The sequence below is a fragment of the Marmota monax genome, unplaced genomic scaffold, assembly GCF_021218885.2.
Source record: "Marmota monax isolate L192 unplaced genomic scaffold, Marmota_monax_Labrador192_F-V1.1 WCK01_AAM20220418_F8-fsc00106, whole genome shotgun sequence".
Taxonomy (NCBI): Eukaryota; Metazoa; Chordata; class Mammalia; order Rodentia; family Sciuridae; genus Marmota; species Marmota monax.
Genome location: NW_026695218.1, coordinates 10,419,102 through 10,435,425, shown reverse-complemented (window position 1 = coordinate 10,435,425; position 16,324 = coordinate 10,419,102). Strand labels below are relative to the sequence as shown.

The following is a 16,324-nucleotide window of genomic DNA, read 5'->3' as shown; positions in this document are numbered from 1 at the left end:
CCTTTTTTTTTTTAATAGTGTTTTTCAAGTGCTGGTTTCAAACCTATCCCCAGAAACTTGGCCCTGTTGAATCCAGTGGTTATACAAGCTGCAAGACAAACACAGATTCTCCCTCTTCCCAACCTACCCACCAGCCTATATGATATCATGACAGGCATTTCCTAGGTCCAGGTAGGGATCCCTGTTTTACCCTTAGCTTGTAAAAGGCTCCTTTTTAAAGAGACCTCTTAGCTTTCTCTCTTCCCTAGCTAATAAGCTGTTCCCTACCACCATGTTACAGTAATAGAGACCTCCCCCTTCCCCAACACCTCACAGTCTATAACATAACCTACAGCAGGTTGGCCCCATCCAATTAGTTTGAATTGCTTCATGCCAAGGGAAATTGCTGCTTTTATTAAAATTAAAAGCACACTAAGCAGGCAATGAGTTGTGAAAACTATGAGTCTGGCATAATTATGAAGGTCGAGGTTAAGGTTATCAAAAGAGACAGGCAAAGATTTCCCGAAAGCCTGGGAGATAAAGATATATATCCACACATATACATAGATATAGATATACAAATGAACACACACACAAGGCATTTCCACAGATCCAAAAAAACATCCTGGTCAATAGAGGGAAAACAAAATCAGGGCCACTCACAAGTTTTTCTTAATAAAAACAGGAGGAACAGGGGCCTCCAAGACTGAATTCAAAATAGTCACATTCATTTCACATAATTTGTTACCTTAGCTATATCCTAGGGATCTGATTGGGTCCGGAAACAAACCTAGTAAAATTCACCAAGAGCCTTGGCCCTTGGAAAAATACATTTCTATTCCCCCCAAATACTGTCTTCCTTTCAAATGTCTGCTTAGGGAAGTGGGAAAGTTGGGTTGAAGAAACCCCTCTCTCTTCTTATAGATTCCCTCCACCTCCACCCTTCAGCATTGACATCAATATTTCAAGTTTCAGAAGATCACAAGCCCACCACCCCACATTAAATATGAAGCTTTACACTTTTGCACATATGATCTGCATAATTTGGTAAGGGAACCATGGTGATTTTTCAACGCTTTTTTTCTTAAATAAAAAGCCAGTGAAGTAAACAATTTCGGCAACCCCTACCCCTTTAAGCTCTGTCACTTCCAATCTCAGTTTTAAATCTCTCAAGGACAATGACTCACAGGGAAAGTGAAGGGGGAAGGGGAGGGTCAACTGGTCAAAACCCATTCATACATTCAACAACTAGAAACCAGAGTCTTGCCACATCAGCACAAGATTTTTAATTTACGGAGCACTGAGTTCCACCTTACCTTCGGCCAACACCTCGTCCACTGTGACCTGCTGTCGACCGATGCCAAAGACCCTCCCGATGTAGCCACTGCCCAGGCCCGAGGTGCTGCCCCCTCCTCCACTAGAGCCAGAGCCCAGGCCAGAGCCGCCCTGCTCTCGCCGGGAGTCGAAAAACTTCTTCATCTTGCAAATAGGAAGCAGGAAAGCAAAATACCGATGGTTTCTAGATTTTTTTTTAAGAGATCTAAGGATTTCTTCTCGGATTTCAGCTCCGAGAGGAGCCACCCGAATCCGGCCGTGGGGGTGGGGGCTGAAGGAGGATGCCTATAGGAATATGCGTGTCAATCGCGCGGCGGGTCTCCTCCTCCTCCTCCAGAGAGCGATTCGCGTAAGTTTAAACCTGTGATGACAGAGGAAGAGAGAGAAAAGATGAATCAGTAACACACTTAAAAATTCAACTGCTGAGTCCTAGGGGTAGCAAAAGCCATCATCCAGGCTTCATGCATTTTCCTAGCGAGAAAAACCCTAGAGCTGAAAACGCATCCCCAGTCCCAGAACCCCAGATCCCTGTGGCCCGGGGCTCCGAGAAAGAAGGGATTTCGGGCCGCCCTGGGCAGCGCCGACCCTGCCCGGCACTGCCTCCCCCTCCTCCCCGAACCCCCCGCCGCCCTGAGAGGCAGCCGCCCCGAGAGGCAGCATCCCCGCGGCACCCACTTGAGATGGCTCGGCGGCCGGCGCCCAGCTACCAGCCCCGCAACATTGTCACGGCCGCCGTGCCGGCCTGCGACGCTGAGAGGAGGCGGCGCTGCAGCCAGAGCCCCGGCCGCGTTCGGCGCCTGCCCGCCCGCCAGCTGATTCCCGGAGCGCTCGGCTGAGACTGACCCGCCGCCCCTCCCCCGCGCGCGCTCCCGCCCGGCTCCATCCACCCAACCAGGAAGTGAACCGCCGCCGGAAGTGCCTCTCGTGGCGGCGCGGCCCGGCTGCCCCGCGTCTACGGCCCTCCTCGGTCGCGACAGACAAGAAGGAGTCGATGACGAGAAGAGAACCGGAGAAGGGGGTCTCAGTGCAGAAAGAGTCTTGAAAAAGAACGTTGCTATCGCCCTGCCGCAGGGCACCCTGGGAAAGATAGCTCAGCGCAGCCCGGCAGCTGGACTACAACTCCCAGGATGCGCCTGGGAGGAGCGGGCGGGGCGCCGACCGTGGCCTCCGCGGCCTCGAAGATGGTTAGTGGGGTGGTGCAGAAGTAGGGATTCGGTTATTTAAACACATCCGGTTAAAAAAAAAAAAAAACTGCCAGGGGCTAGGTTTCCCCGCTACTGCATGTTCCACTCTTCTGGAGCCATCTTACTTGCGGCCTGGCCTCCTGGCACAAGGGACTCTGGGGGTTATGGTTTCCAAACAGATGGAGGCTGACACCTGAAGGACGCGGCTTAACCGCTTAGCCCCAAGCTGGCCCTGCGGGGCTTCCAGACGTCACCTGAGCAGAAGGTGGAGGAGAGAGGGCGATGGGAACACGGTGCTAGCAGTGGGTTCATGCCACATCGGAACTCCAGCCCTAAGAGAAAGCTGGTGCTCGCCCCCCCACCCCCACCCCGCCCCGAGTTCGAAAGGTACTATTGCTCCCAGGTGATAGAGCCGGCTCGGCGGTCAGCTCCGAGGTAGGCGCTGAAAGAACGCCTGCCTGGTCAGCTTCTCCTCCGGAAATCTGCAGGCGAGATTCAAACCGACAGACTGCTCAAGGCTGGGTTCAGGGCACATCCTGGGGAAGAGCGCCCGTTGCTTCGACCTCAAAGTTTGCGGGGCTTATCAGCCCCCGGTGACCCTCAATTCTTCCACCTTTGCTGAGGCTATGGGTTTGCCTGATCCTCACTAACCCCATCCCTAGCCAGACCTTCAAAATTCTTCCACTGTTGTTTATTTTGCCCTGAAATCGCCTGCTTGCCGAAGGCGGGGGTGGGCTGTGTGATTTGCCTCGGTCGAATGCAGAAGATTTGGGAGGCGCTTGGTGCCCTTCTGTCCCTAGATTTCCTGATGATACCGAATCCCTGCCCCCTCCGCGCCCCCCCCCAAAAAAAATTCCATAATTTTTCTGATCTGTGAATATAGGTTATTTCTCACCTCCACCTGTTCACTCTAATGCTGCGACAGCCCTCTGGGCTTGTTATTCGTCCCAGAATTTCTTCAGCTGGTATTTGAGGAGAATAGAGAAGGGTGCCCCAACAGGGGGGTGGGGGGGGCGGGGAATGGTTCTTGCTTTCCTTGATCTGAATATTGAGCTGGGCTGGGCTGGGCTAGTGGTGGCGGCCGCCGCTGCTGCTGCGGCTTCTGGTTTCAGGTAGTGCCACTGTAATTAAACTCCCTGAGTAGAGATAACATCTTCTCTTCCGGAGAGAGTCAGTGTTGCCACCTCAGTTCACAAATTCATGCAGCCACCTCCAGGGTGAAATGCAGCACCTGCTAAAACATTCCCTCAGAGCAAGCCCACGGAGGCATGTTCTCTGCACCTTCCTTAAAAGGCTAAATTTTTGTCAAAGTAAGTTTGGAACAGATCTTAAAATAGATGGGAAAGCTTGTTGACCCCCATCTTTTTTCATCTGTTAGTCTTGACTAACTTTTTTTAAAAGAAAATCTGTTAGGTCCTGTTGCTATGTCAATTTTTTACTTTCCTCAACTTTCCTAGTACCAGACCAAGGTCAGGTTTATATAGATCTCAAATCTCACTTCAGAGCTACAAAAACTTCCAATAGGATTAAGGTAGCTTTGGATGCTTTTTTTTTTTTTAAAGAGAGAGTGCGAGAGATAGAGAGAGAGAATTTTTTTTTTAATATTTATTTTTTAGTATTTGGCGGACACAACATCTTTGTTTGTATGTGGTGCTGAGGATCGAACCCGGGCCTCACGCACACCAGGCGAGCGCGCTACCACTTGAGCCACATCCCCAGCCCAGCTTTGGATGCTTTGATCAAAATCTGAGTGAGGTGGTTTAAAAAAAACAAAAACACTAGATTCCTTGCCTTTCATTCTCTCCAAGATTCTAGTAACAATTAAAATGACAAATCCACAGATTTCCTTGCTTCATATATATTAGGTTATTTAATCCTCACAACAAACCTATGAAATAGGGTATTATTTTCAAACTCATTTTAGAGACAGGGAAATGAACTTGCTAACAACTGACAAAGCCAGGATTCAAACCCACATGTTTTGGTTTCATGGGCTCAGCTCTTAATTGTCTACACTGAATTCTCTACCTAGAAAGAGCAAACATAAAAACTGATTAAAAGACCTTAATATAGTTAAAAACCTATCTACAAGTAGCATAGAACCAGAAGACAGGAAACCTCTGTCACTCCATATCTGTGATCACTGAGACCTCACCATCTATTTTCTCAGCCTTAAAACTAGAATTCTCTTACAACTCTTGAGTAATTGTCTATTTCCTGAGTATAAACTAATCACACATCAGCCTCTGTAATCTCAAGACTTCTACAACACTTCTTTCTGTATAATTTGTCCAACTCTGCTTTGCATTCTTATTCAACTTTTCATATAGTCACCTCAATCAGGTATCTCAAAGTTAGGGAACAGTCTTCTACTGTTATGCCCTTGAACATCTATTATTACAATTGTTTCAATGTGCTCTTCCCAATACTGATATAAAACTAATTGATTTCAAATTATCTGTGACACAAAAGAGCAATCTCAGGTAGAAAAACTGATTTGAAGTGTTCTATATCAGGTGAGCTTTTGAAATAGGTCTAGGAAATATTGTAGTTAAATTACCAATTAAAGGGAATAGAAAAGGAAACTGACATTTACTATGTATCTTCCATACCTCGGTGACTGCTTTTACTAAAGCACTTGACATTATCTTGTTTAATCCTCATGGCTGCATCCTAGCAAAGTGGGTACTGTTATCTACCCATAGTAAAGCAGTATTGAAGTACTGTTATACTACTTAAGAATCTACTTTGAGGCTGTGATTGTGGCTCAGTGATAGAGCACTTGCCATGCACATATGAAACACTAGGTTCAATCAGTACCACAAGAAAATTAATAAATAAAATAAAAGTATATAAAAAATCTACTTTGATACTCTTATACTGTTATCCCCACTTTTGTTTTAGTTTTCAGTACTAGGGATTGAACCCAGGGGTGCTTACAACACTATGCTACATCCCCAGTTGTTTTTATTTATTTTGAAAAAGGGTTTTTCCAAGTTGCCGAGGCTGGCCCCAAATTTGTGATCCTGCCTCTGCCTCTCAAGTAGCTGGGATTATAGGCGTGTGCCACCAGGCCAGGCCCGTTATCCCCAATTTTGTTTGTTTGTTTGTTTGTTTGTTTTTGAAAGGGGAGGGTTGGTTATTGAAAAGAGTCTCTGTATCACTGAGCCACATCCCAGCCCTTTTTATTTTTTATTTTGAGACAGGGTCTCACTAAGTTGCTTAGAGCCTGGCTAAATTGCTGAGGCAAGCCTTGAACTTGTTATCCTCCTACCTCAGCCTTCCAAATCACTGGGATTACAGACAGGCACTACGGTGCCCAGCTATCCCCAGTTTGTTTTTTGTTTTGGTTTGGTTTGGTTTGGTTTGGTCTTTAAAAAAAAAAATGGTAGTTGTAGATGAACAGCATGTCTTTTTTGTTTTCTTTTGTTTTATATAGTGCTGAAGATCTAACCCAGTGCCTCACACATGCTAGGCAAGCACTCTGCCACTGAGCTGCAGCCCCAGCCCCTATCCCCAGTTTTTATAGATGAACAATGAAGATTTTATTCATAGAAGATGGATGTGTATGTCTTGTTAGGTTTAGAGGAAATGCTTTGATCTGTAGTGTGGCTAAACACGTGACTATAAACTCATTTGTGGAAAAGATGTACTACCATCTTTAGAGGAAATCAAAGATTTAAGGACCTTAACTAAGTCAGACTGTGTTGGATATTTAACCATATCATTTAACTTTAGCAATACACCTACCTATGAGATATGTTACTTTTATTTTATCAATGTGTAAACAGTCTGAGCAAGGTTAAAGTGTGTCAAATTTTGCTCCACACAGCCTTCAAGGGCAGAGCCAGAATCAGAACTAGACTAACCTCAAAACCCACATCATTTTCACTATTCCTTGTAGCCATTTTCTGTTGCTATCTTTTAGCCCAGTAACTTGTTAAAGATGCAAGTTATTGAACCCAACCAAAACTAAATAAGAGTGAGAATAGAGGCAACAATCTCTTTCCACAAACTATCCAAGTAATTCTAATAGACATTTAAGTTTGAGAACCACTATTTAGCTGAAGGAAACTTGTAACAACCATTTCCATCTTTAAAAAGATCATAACTTGGTTTTTGTTTTTATTTTCTGATTAGAAAAGGAATTTTAAATATGTAAAAACAAACCCCACCATTATATAAGGCACCAATAAAACTAACTATAAAATAACTACAAAGCACCAATAAAAAATGTGAGAAAAATTAAAATAGAAGCAAAAAAATCATTAAACAAATTTTATCTTCATCAAAAGAATATAAAAGAGAAAATCAGCTGTAATCCACCAGAGACAACTGAAGTTGCAGTTGACATGCTGATCAATTTCCTTTTGGCATTTTTTCGTATGTAAAACAATATTAGATTAAATTGTGCATTTTGTATATCCTACTATATTTTTCAACTAACCGTTTCCCATATTATTGTATATTCTCTAAAAAACATTAATGGCTGCTTAGTACTCAGTCCTTAAATACCCAATATTTTATTTATCCTAAAATTTTGCTGTTTTACATGTGATTAGAATGAATATCCTTTGGTGTGCCTCAGTGATTTTTTTAAAAATTCTATGTTTTTATAAATGGAATAACTAGTTCAAAAGGTACGAATATTTTTATAGCAAGAGGGCCAAAGTACCTTCTAGAAAAGTTATACTGACTTGTTCTCTACTCACTGATTTAGATAGCAAATATTTATTACACACCTATCATGTATTAGATACTAAGACGCTTATTAAATTAACAAAAAGATAGGTCCTTGCCCTCAAAGAGTCTTCCATCTTAAAAGAAGGCATTAAATGCTAAGCATTCCCATACCCTACCAACACTGAATCTATGTGACTTAAAAAGAAATTCAAATCAATAAAATTTTAAAAAAGAAAAGAAATTCCATTTTGTTAGGTAGAGCTTGTGCTTACTTTGGTTTAACCCATTAAGTTCCAAGTTTTCAATTCTATGAACATAATAAATATTCAAATATTACTTCTAAGTTACCATAGGTGGTATATTTGTTGCTCAATTTAGTTCTTACAGGTGTTTTACATCTGGGACAATGAGACCAAATGGGTTAATTTAGTGAGATTGAGCACCTTCCTGTTGTTCATCAGTTGATTTATTAAGCACCTCTTTTAAGTCAAAACTGTGTCCTGAACCCAAGGCTTCGCACATGCTAAGCACACTACTTTAAGCTATACCACCAACAACCCCTTCTCAACTTTCTGAGAAAGCCTTGAAAGTCTGCTTTCTGAACCATTGAGCTTTTCACTGCTTTTAATAAAAATTTAAATTATATGTTGTGTTTCCTTACAGATGTTCCTTACTTAGTTTCTTACCTTGTTCTACTTACCTTAGTTTCCCTGTTCTACTTACTTATGGCCAGCTCCCCCTTTTCATCCCAATTGGTTTCTTCAATTAACTCTGTTTCAATGTCCACTTGTTTTTTCCTTGTTTTTGCTTGTTGGTTGGTTGGTTGGTTTTTGTAGTGCTGGGGATCAAACCCAGAACTTTGTGCATACTAGGCAAGTTCTCTACCACTGACCTATACCCCAGCCCCCTAACTTTTCTTTAATTTTTTATTTCATTCATAAATTAGATACTTTTTTTCAGAAGTTGCCTTCAGTAAAACTTATTTGAAAGGATAGCTTTCTGCAATTTAAGAGGTAGTCATATTTTTTCCTGTCACTATTACTCATCCTTAGTGAGCCTCATTATTATGAGTCTTAACCTTTTTCTGAGTCACTTAAGGAGTTTTTAGTGGGTTGTTGGGAGAAGCTAAGGGACATCCAGTCAGTTGCCTTAAGTTGGGATTCAGCCTTTTCATATTGAAAATTTGCTGTATTGACTAGATTGGGTACATAAAAATTTAAGATATACTGGTTATAATTGACATAAAATACAAATTGGAGTTACTGAAATGGTCAGGGAGAACAGTATAAATGTTCTTGTCCCATCCTTAGTGAGGCATGTACTCTTGAAATCTTTTCCCCATTAGTCTGTACCTCTTAGTTGGATGCCCCTGTGGTCACAGGACATATTTTGACCATAAGGTTGCATGTGTCTAGGGAACACTAAGAAGCTATACCCAATTCACACAGGAACCAAATCCAGGACTCTGGCCTCAGTATTTTAAGACTGTTTGCCTGAGCAAATGATTGTTAAACCAAAGTAAAGATGTCCTGCTAAAATCTTATTCTGACTTTAAAGCTGTGCTTTTTCAAAATATTCGTGTGTAGACTAGTGCCAGTCCTTGAACTGTTCACTACTAGGGTACAACTTGGTAAGTACAAAAACTGAGAATAAACTTTTACAGTATGTAGATTACATGTAATTTACAGTCCAAATGAGACACTTTAGGAGTGAAAAGGGGGACCGTTGATAATTATTCCATGACAGCCAAGTGCAGTGGTGCACACCTGCAATCCCAGAAACTTTGGAGGCTGAGGACAGGAGGTTCACAAGTTCCAGGCCATCCTTGGCAACTTTGTGAGACCTTGTCTCATAATTTTTTTTAAAAGGGTGGGGAATTTAGGTATATAACTCAATAGTAAAGTACCTCTGGGTTCAATCCCCAGTACTGCAAATGACAACAACCATTAACTAGCCTAGCAAAGAAAACTGGAAACTGGTCACCTCATTCTTACACTTCACTAGTGGGTGGAGGCCTATAGACAAGGCTTATCAAATGACCTCCTGCACCTTTCTTTTTCTGAGTGTACTATTTACCCTAATGCCCAAGTCCCAGGCCTTACACACTTCTTAGGATGGCCCAGCAATTTCACCTGGACCCTTCATGCCCACCATTTTCCAAATCATCCTTGGAAATTGACTACTAATTGGATACCATGTCTTACCCTCTTGCCCAAGTTGAAGTTTCTTCCAGTGATTCTCTCTCCACTCATTTTGGAAGGCCAGGTACCTATCCTCAGCCATGGCTTCATGAGGAGTCTTAAAATACCATGTATTATTATAACTATTCAACTGCTGAATGCAGCTTTAAACCCAGTTCATCACAAACTTCAGCATCTACTGTCTCTCTGCAAATATTTTAAATTGTTTTGTTTTGTTTTTTTGCTAGTGGACTTCTATAACAAGAGTGCAAAAATTAGACCATAGTAGAGATCTAGTCTTTCAGCTGGGCCACTGCTGAAAGCAACCATGAAATACCACACATTACTTGTGAATTATTACAGTGATCTTCAAAAGTTTTTTGCTGGCTTCACTAAATTAATTTTGTAATCCCTGTATTCTCTCATACATTTAAAGATGACATATAGAAATATTTATCAGAAGTCTAAATAATTTCAAAATTTGTAACTTAGTGCATTAATTTAATCAATTCCCACATCTTATGAATATTATCATTATTATAAAATTAAATTGTACCATTCTTTCAAATGTATGCAGTGGAAACTAAATACCACATATTTGATGCAATATAGATATTCAGCATCATCCATTTAAAAATATTTTAATTTTTCTTCAACAGCTAGACATTCAACATTGTTCCTTTTTCTTCTGGAACATGTATTTTTACTTCCTCCAAGATTTTATTCTAAGGAAATATGATTTTATACTCAAATTTTATCATTAATTATATCATAATTCTCTGTAATAAAATATGAATATTCATGTAAATTTAGATTTTCATTTTCTGTGAGTAGAAGTCTCTTAAAAATTTTTCTTTTAGAATGACTCATCATGGTAATTATTAGTTTTATACAGCTTATTAGAAAAATATGATGTAATACAAGTTTGAAAAATTGACGAAAAGCAAAAATATTTTGGAAATGCATTTCTTCATGAGATGTATGAGGCTTTAAGAATTTAGTTCATTCCATCAATTCTGTGCATCTTTTTAAAATTTTTTTATAGATGTAAGTTGTTTAGTAGGTAGGGGGATGGAATTTAAAGAAGTTTTCTTTAACAAAATTACTTATTTCTTTGTACCCTTAAGATATAAATAAATTCAAAGGTTCTAGTCTCAAGAATTATTTTTAATAATACATCAAGTTTCACTTGATTGATGTTTTTACAGTCCTATCAAAAGGAAAAGAAAACTGCTGCTTGCAGAAATTTATTACCCAGTCACTGGAGCCATTCAATTCCTTAGTTTCTGGGAAATATATCAAAAAGGTATTACCAAGATTTAGCAAATGACTGCTATTATTTCCCTTTACAGTCTCTAGACAACTCTTTTAATCCAATATTCTCAGAAGGGATTAAGAAAATAGAAATAATATTAACTTCAAAGCACCTTTGCTAACACATTATTTCTTGGTCAAATGGTATTGTTATAATATGATTTATATGTATTTGTCAAAGCTGCAGAGATGCTGATTTTACTCGTTTAATTTATGAAAATGTCTGTCATATAATCTAGTTATAAAAGTTGGTAAAGTCAGTTCTTTTTGTCAAACCAACCAGAAAATCAGACTTACTTTTTGAAAAAAAAGTAGGATTTCATTTTCAATGTAAACATGTGTTCATATTTGTTTCAAGAAAATTATAGAGCCAGGCATCGAGGACATACCTATAATCCCAGCTGCTTGGGAGGCTAAGGTAGGAGGATTGCAAGTTTGAAGCCAAACTTGGGAGACCATGTCTCAAATTTAAAAAATTAAAAAGGAGTGGGGCTGTAGGTCAGCAGTAGAGTACTCCTAGGTTCAATCCCTAATACCATATTTTTAAAGGGGGGGGTTAAACAATTGAGAAGCATAAATTATAGAGAGCATCTGGTAACATTAGTAAAAGCAAGATTAAAACAATATAGCTTTAATGTAATTGGCTTTTCCATTTATGTTATAAAACAAGATGAAAAGATATGCTACTGTTTATTACTTATTTCAAAATAATGCACTGTGTCACCAAAGTTACAAGTAACTCATTTATTGATCAAGGAGTATGATAAAAGGCATTGGAGGCTTTTGTTATATATGAGGCATGTATCCAGTATTGTTATTTGGTTTTCTAGAATAGTTAAATAAGAATCATGTGAAAATTAGAAACCGCCCCATTAATTTTTTAGATATCATGTTCAAACTTCCCTTGTGTATTTGATAAAAGAGAAATATATAAACTGCTAAAAGCTAATTGACCTAGCATCTAGAATATATTTTATTTTTTGCTTCTAATAGGAGATATAAAATACTAAACATTTAATTGGATGAAATAAGATGAAGATTTACTTAGCTAAAATAAATAGATCGTTACATGATTTATTAAGTAGATTTTAATTTAATGATCCACACTGAATTTTTAAAAAATTAAGTAACACTTTCATCAAAATTTATACCTATTAATCCCAGAAAACAACTGAAATTATAGCAGAATCAGTGTCACAAACTTCTCCTGCCTAAGGTTGAGGTGGTAGGGAGGTTTGGGAGGAAGTGGAAAGTGATGCTAATGGGTACAGGATTCCTTTTAGGGCCAATGAAAGTCCAAAATTGATTGTGGTGATGGTTGCACAACTCTAGAAATATACTAAAAACTACCGAATTGTACACTTTAAATATGTGAACTGTATACTATATATATATACCTCAATAGGATATGTGGGGGGGGGGGAGAAAAAGTTCTATAACTGTGTTATAGATAAGATTCTGTCTACTGTTGAGAGCCGCAGCCCAGTCAGAATGATGCCTGGCATTTGCCAGAGGGAAAGGTTGAAAGGTGATGCCAGCGAACCATTGAGATGATGATTTGAGTTAAGCTATATATAATTGCTGTGATGCTGGATTGATTGTATTGTATATTTGACCTTTACTGTCGGGCTATAGGGCGGCTCTTGCTGCCTTGGGCGCCCACTACTTTGGAGTTCCCAGGGGGGTTCGGGGAGATTGGACGGAGCCCGGTGGACTCCCATGTGGTGTGTGCAGTGCCAGTGAGAGTTGGGGAATAAAGAGTTGCTGTTTGAATCTCCAAGGCTTTGTGGTGGCTTGGTTATTTGTGCCCAGCCAGACTGTGGCAGTCTACTTTACAAAGTACTCCATCTTATCCTTAGAGAAATGTGCAGGATATTCTGTGATGTGATGTCTGGGGATGCTATGGCAACATTATATAAACTGCCTTCTCTTTTTATCCCTTAGTTTTCTCCTCTCCACATGGCATATTTATTCTTTTTTGTTTTATCAGTTTTCTATTAACCCAATGATGCAGATTAAAAAGTACCTGAAGACTCACTGCTCACAGGTCTATGGCAAGTGAGCAATTAATTCTTTTTCTTCTTCTTCTTCTTCCTCCTCTTCTTCTTCTTCTTCTTTCTTCTTCTTCTTCTTCTTTTTCTTCTCCTTCTTCTTCTTCTTCTTCTTCTTCTTCTTCTTCTTCTTTCTTCTTCTTCTTCTTCTTCTTCTTCTTCTTCTTCTTCTTCTTCTTCTTTTTCTTCTTCTTCTTCTTCTTCTTTCTTCTTCTTCTTCTTCTTCTTCTTCTTCTTCTTCTTCTTCTTCTTCTTCTTCTTTTTCTTCTTCTTCTTCTTCTTCTTCTTCTTCTTCTTCTTCTTCTCCTTCTCCTTCTCCTCCTTCTTCTCCTTCTTCCTTTTTTTTTTTTTGGCTGTACTGAGGATTGAACCAAGGGCTCTTAGGCACATACTCTACTATTGAGCTATATCCCTAGCCCTTTTATGTTTTATTTTTGAGAAAGGGTATCTGTGAGTCACCCAGGCTGTCCTTGAACTTAGGATCCTCCTGTTTCAGCCTCCCCATATAGCAGGGATTACAAGCATGCACCTCTAATTGAGCTACTAATTATGATCTTGATTGGACTTGCTCATGCATTGGCAATCAATCTTGGTGGGGTTCTCTCATATGCTGGGGGATTACCAGATGATTCTGAACTAGGATAGTCTCTGCTTTTCTCCATGGGTCTCATATCTGTCTAGTGGGCTTGTTGGGGCAGGTTCTCTTGTGAAGCATAGATGCACAAGTGAGAAGCAGAAATGTACCGATGCTTTTCAAGGCCCTGCTATCTCACACCTGGTAACATTCCATTAACCAAAGCATGATCCATGGAGGAACCCACAGTCACAATGGGCAGGAACTGCAAAGTTAGGAGCCAAAGAGCATGTAGTATTTATAAATTCATATTTATTTGTTTAATGAACTCTATATAATTTATTTTGTACTATAAATTCAGTCATTGCCCCTTCAAAGTAATTTTTTCTGTTGTTGTTTACTATTATAGAAGTATTAGAAATGAGTCATAAATATAGAAAAGCAAACTGAACATATGATATGATTATGTCTCTCACCTAGGGATACTTTTTTTTTTTCTGGTACTGTAAGGGTCCCGCGAAACGTTGGAGAAAGAGACCACCAAGTGACCACTCATGCAATTGGCAGAAGGGGATTTATTGAACCAGCATGCTGGGGCTCCGTGCCCACTCAAGAAGGGAAAGCAGCCCAGAGCCCCGAGCAGGGGCTGAGCACTGCTTAAGTACACTTTTTTGGGGAGGGCAGGGATTTTACATACATCACAGTCTTCTTTAACAAATCATTATACACCGCAGGAAAATCAAGCAACAACTCCTAAACGTGATTAGTTCATTCATTGGAGGGAACAAGTCAGGTGGGAGTGATAGGTCAGTTCTAAACGGGGTACACATTCAAACTGATTGGTTCAGGCCTAAAGGACAACGTGACCAGTTACACAGAGCCCTTCAGTTATTAAACAGCCAGGGGAAATGTTTACTGGGCGGTTCTAAGCATTGTCTTAACAGCTACAGAAATTTCAGGTTTTGCAGGTAGCATAGAAACCTAACAATACCTAATCCTTTACATTTTAACTCAGACTTTGCAGCTTAGAAACTTCACAATACCCGGTCTTTTACCCTTTAACTTTTACGCTTTAACTTCAATTTCTTTTACCCTTACAGTACTGGTGATTGAACCCAAGGGTGCTTAACCACTGAGCAACATCCCCAGCACTTTTTTATATTTGATTCAGAGGCAGGGTCTCACTGAATTGCTTAGGGCCTTACCAAGTTGCTGAGGCTGGCTTTGAACTCAAAAACCTCCTGCCTCAGCTTCCTGAGTCACTGGGATTATAGGCATGAGCCACCACACCTGGGTTGTGCCCCTCCCTCCCGGGTCTTGAACTCAAGAGCCTACACATGCTAGACAAGCACTCTACCACTGAGCCACATCCCTAGCCTTTTTATTTTATTTTAAGACAGGGTCTCACTAAGTTGCCCCTGCTGGTCTTGAATGTGTGATCCTCCTGCCTCAGCCTCCCAAGGATTACAGGTGTGCCCCATTGCACACAGAGTGATAATCAGGGTTGGTGTATATTCTTCTAGCTCTCTGTCTCTCCCCTCACACACACGTATAATGAGAAAAAAAAATAATTTAAAGCAATAATTTGATCTCAATTAAAACTCACATCTCAATTAAAACTCACCTTCTGCTCATGGTGAATGTCTCCAGGGGCCCTCTTCTTACACTGTATATAACCTCTACCTATTAAATGAGATACTTGTGCTTCTACAGCAGGCTTGTCTTCTACTTTTTACGTGACCAGTGATTTTACCACATGTCCTGTGGAATGGTAAATTTGGACACAGTTTCATATTCATTATAAATTTTCTTAAGAAATTAAAAGTAAGTATTTATTTATTTGCAGTGCTGAGGATTGAATCCAGGGATGCTCTACCACAGAGATATATCTATATCCCTAACCCTCCCCCTTCTTATTTTGAAACAGGGGTCTCACTAAGTTGCCAGGACTGGTCTCAAATTTAGATCCTCCTGCCTCAGCCTCCTGATTACAGCTGTAATTCAGGCATGCATCTGCCTTGATATTTATTTTTTAATTGAATACATATTTTCTTTTTTTTTCCTTTGTGGTCATTTTTGTCAAAGAGTTTATTATACAATATAAAAGTATAACCAAACAATATCATGAATAAATAATTATATATTTTCACTTTATAATAGATGTTTTATAATAACAAATATTCAGTCTACTTTTTGTATACCCTATTGCAGGACTGTTCACCCTTATTTCCTACACATAGTGCTTATAATCTAACCTAGGCTTTCCCATGTTCCCCACTAACCTTGTTGGCTGGTGGGCCTGGCCCTACTATCTTGAATGCTAAATAGCTATCAAAGCAGCTAAATCTAATAACTTTCCCACCACCAATCAAGATCATAAAAAACTGACAAACCTTGCCTTGTTTTATCAGAAAGCATCTGGTGTGCTTTCTTTGAAAAGGAATTAATAGCTGCCTTACCTCTGGAAAAGGTTAGGGGAAAAAATTCAGGTTACTGCTTTTTATATTCTAGACTTATCTACGCCTCATTGTGAAAACTTTTTGCTACACTGTGTCTCCCACACTAAGGCCAGAGTAGAAGCTAAAGGACAAAGTGCAAGAATATTGTAATGCAATTGTTAATGATAATAGGTAGCTATAAAAATCACTAAGGAGTTATATGCTAAGATGGATGGTGACTAGACCATAGTAAACCTGAGACATTGTCATCCTAACAATAAAGTTATAGTTATCAAAAGGAATGTGGTTTCAACCAGGGGTAGATAGATAGACCACAAACAGAAAAGAGAAACTATAGATAAATGGAAATTTGATGTGTGATAGGTCTATGGTGAAAAGAGTAAATGGTACTGGGACATTTGGCTATCTAAATGGAAAAAAAATGAAGGTGGACCTTATGCCTTATGCCAATTATAAAAATCAATGCAGAATGAACCTAAATGTGAAAGGCAAATGTTTTAAATATTTAGAAAAAAGAGGAATACATAGAGTACGTGGTGTTAATGACTTTTGGATGAGGAAGGAT

General features: G+C 39.8%; 1 protein-coding gene across 13 annotated transcripts in view; it reads right to left on the bottom strand.

Annotated features, from left to right (window-relative positions):
- Aak1 (AP2 associated kinase 1) overlaps nucleotides 1–3,520 on the bottom strand; it is a 174,910-nt gene extending 171,390 nt beyond the window's left edge. For 6 of the 13 annotated variants that reach the window (XM_046432276.2, XM_046432280.2, XM_046432282.2 and 3 more), the window contains exons 1-2: nucleotides 1,990–2,145; nucleotides 1,296–1,675 (exon numbers count right to left, since the gene is read on the bottom strand). In XM_046432276.2, coding sequence (XP_046288232.1) covers nucleotides 1,296–1,458 — 163 coding nt within the window. In that variant the 5' untranslated portion in view covers nucleotides 1,459–1,675; nucleotides 1,990–2,145. Of the gene's footprint in view, nucleotides 1–1,295; nucleotides 1,676–1,989; nucleotides 2,146–2,206; nucleotides 2,392–3,393 lie in introns of those variants that run through there. The other 7 variants (XM_046432285.2, XM_046432284.2, XM_046432286.2 and 4 more) reach the window with 3 other exon arrangements.
- Nucleotides 3,521–16,324: the final 12,804 nt, after the last annotated feature.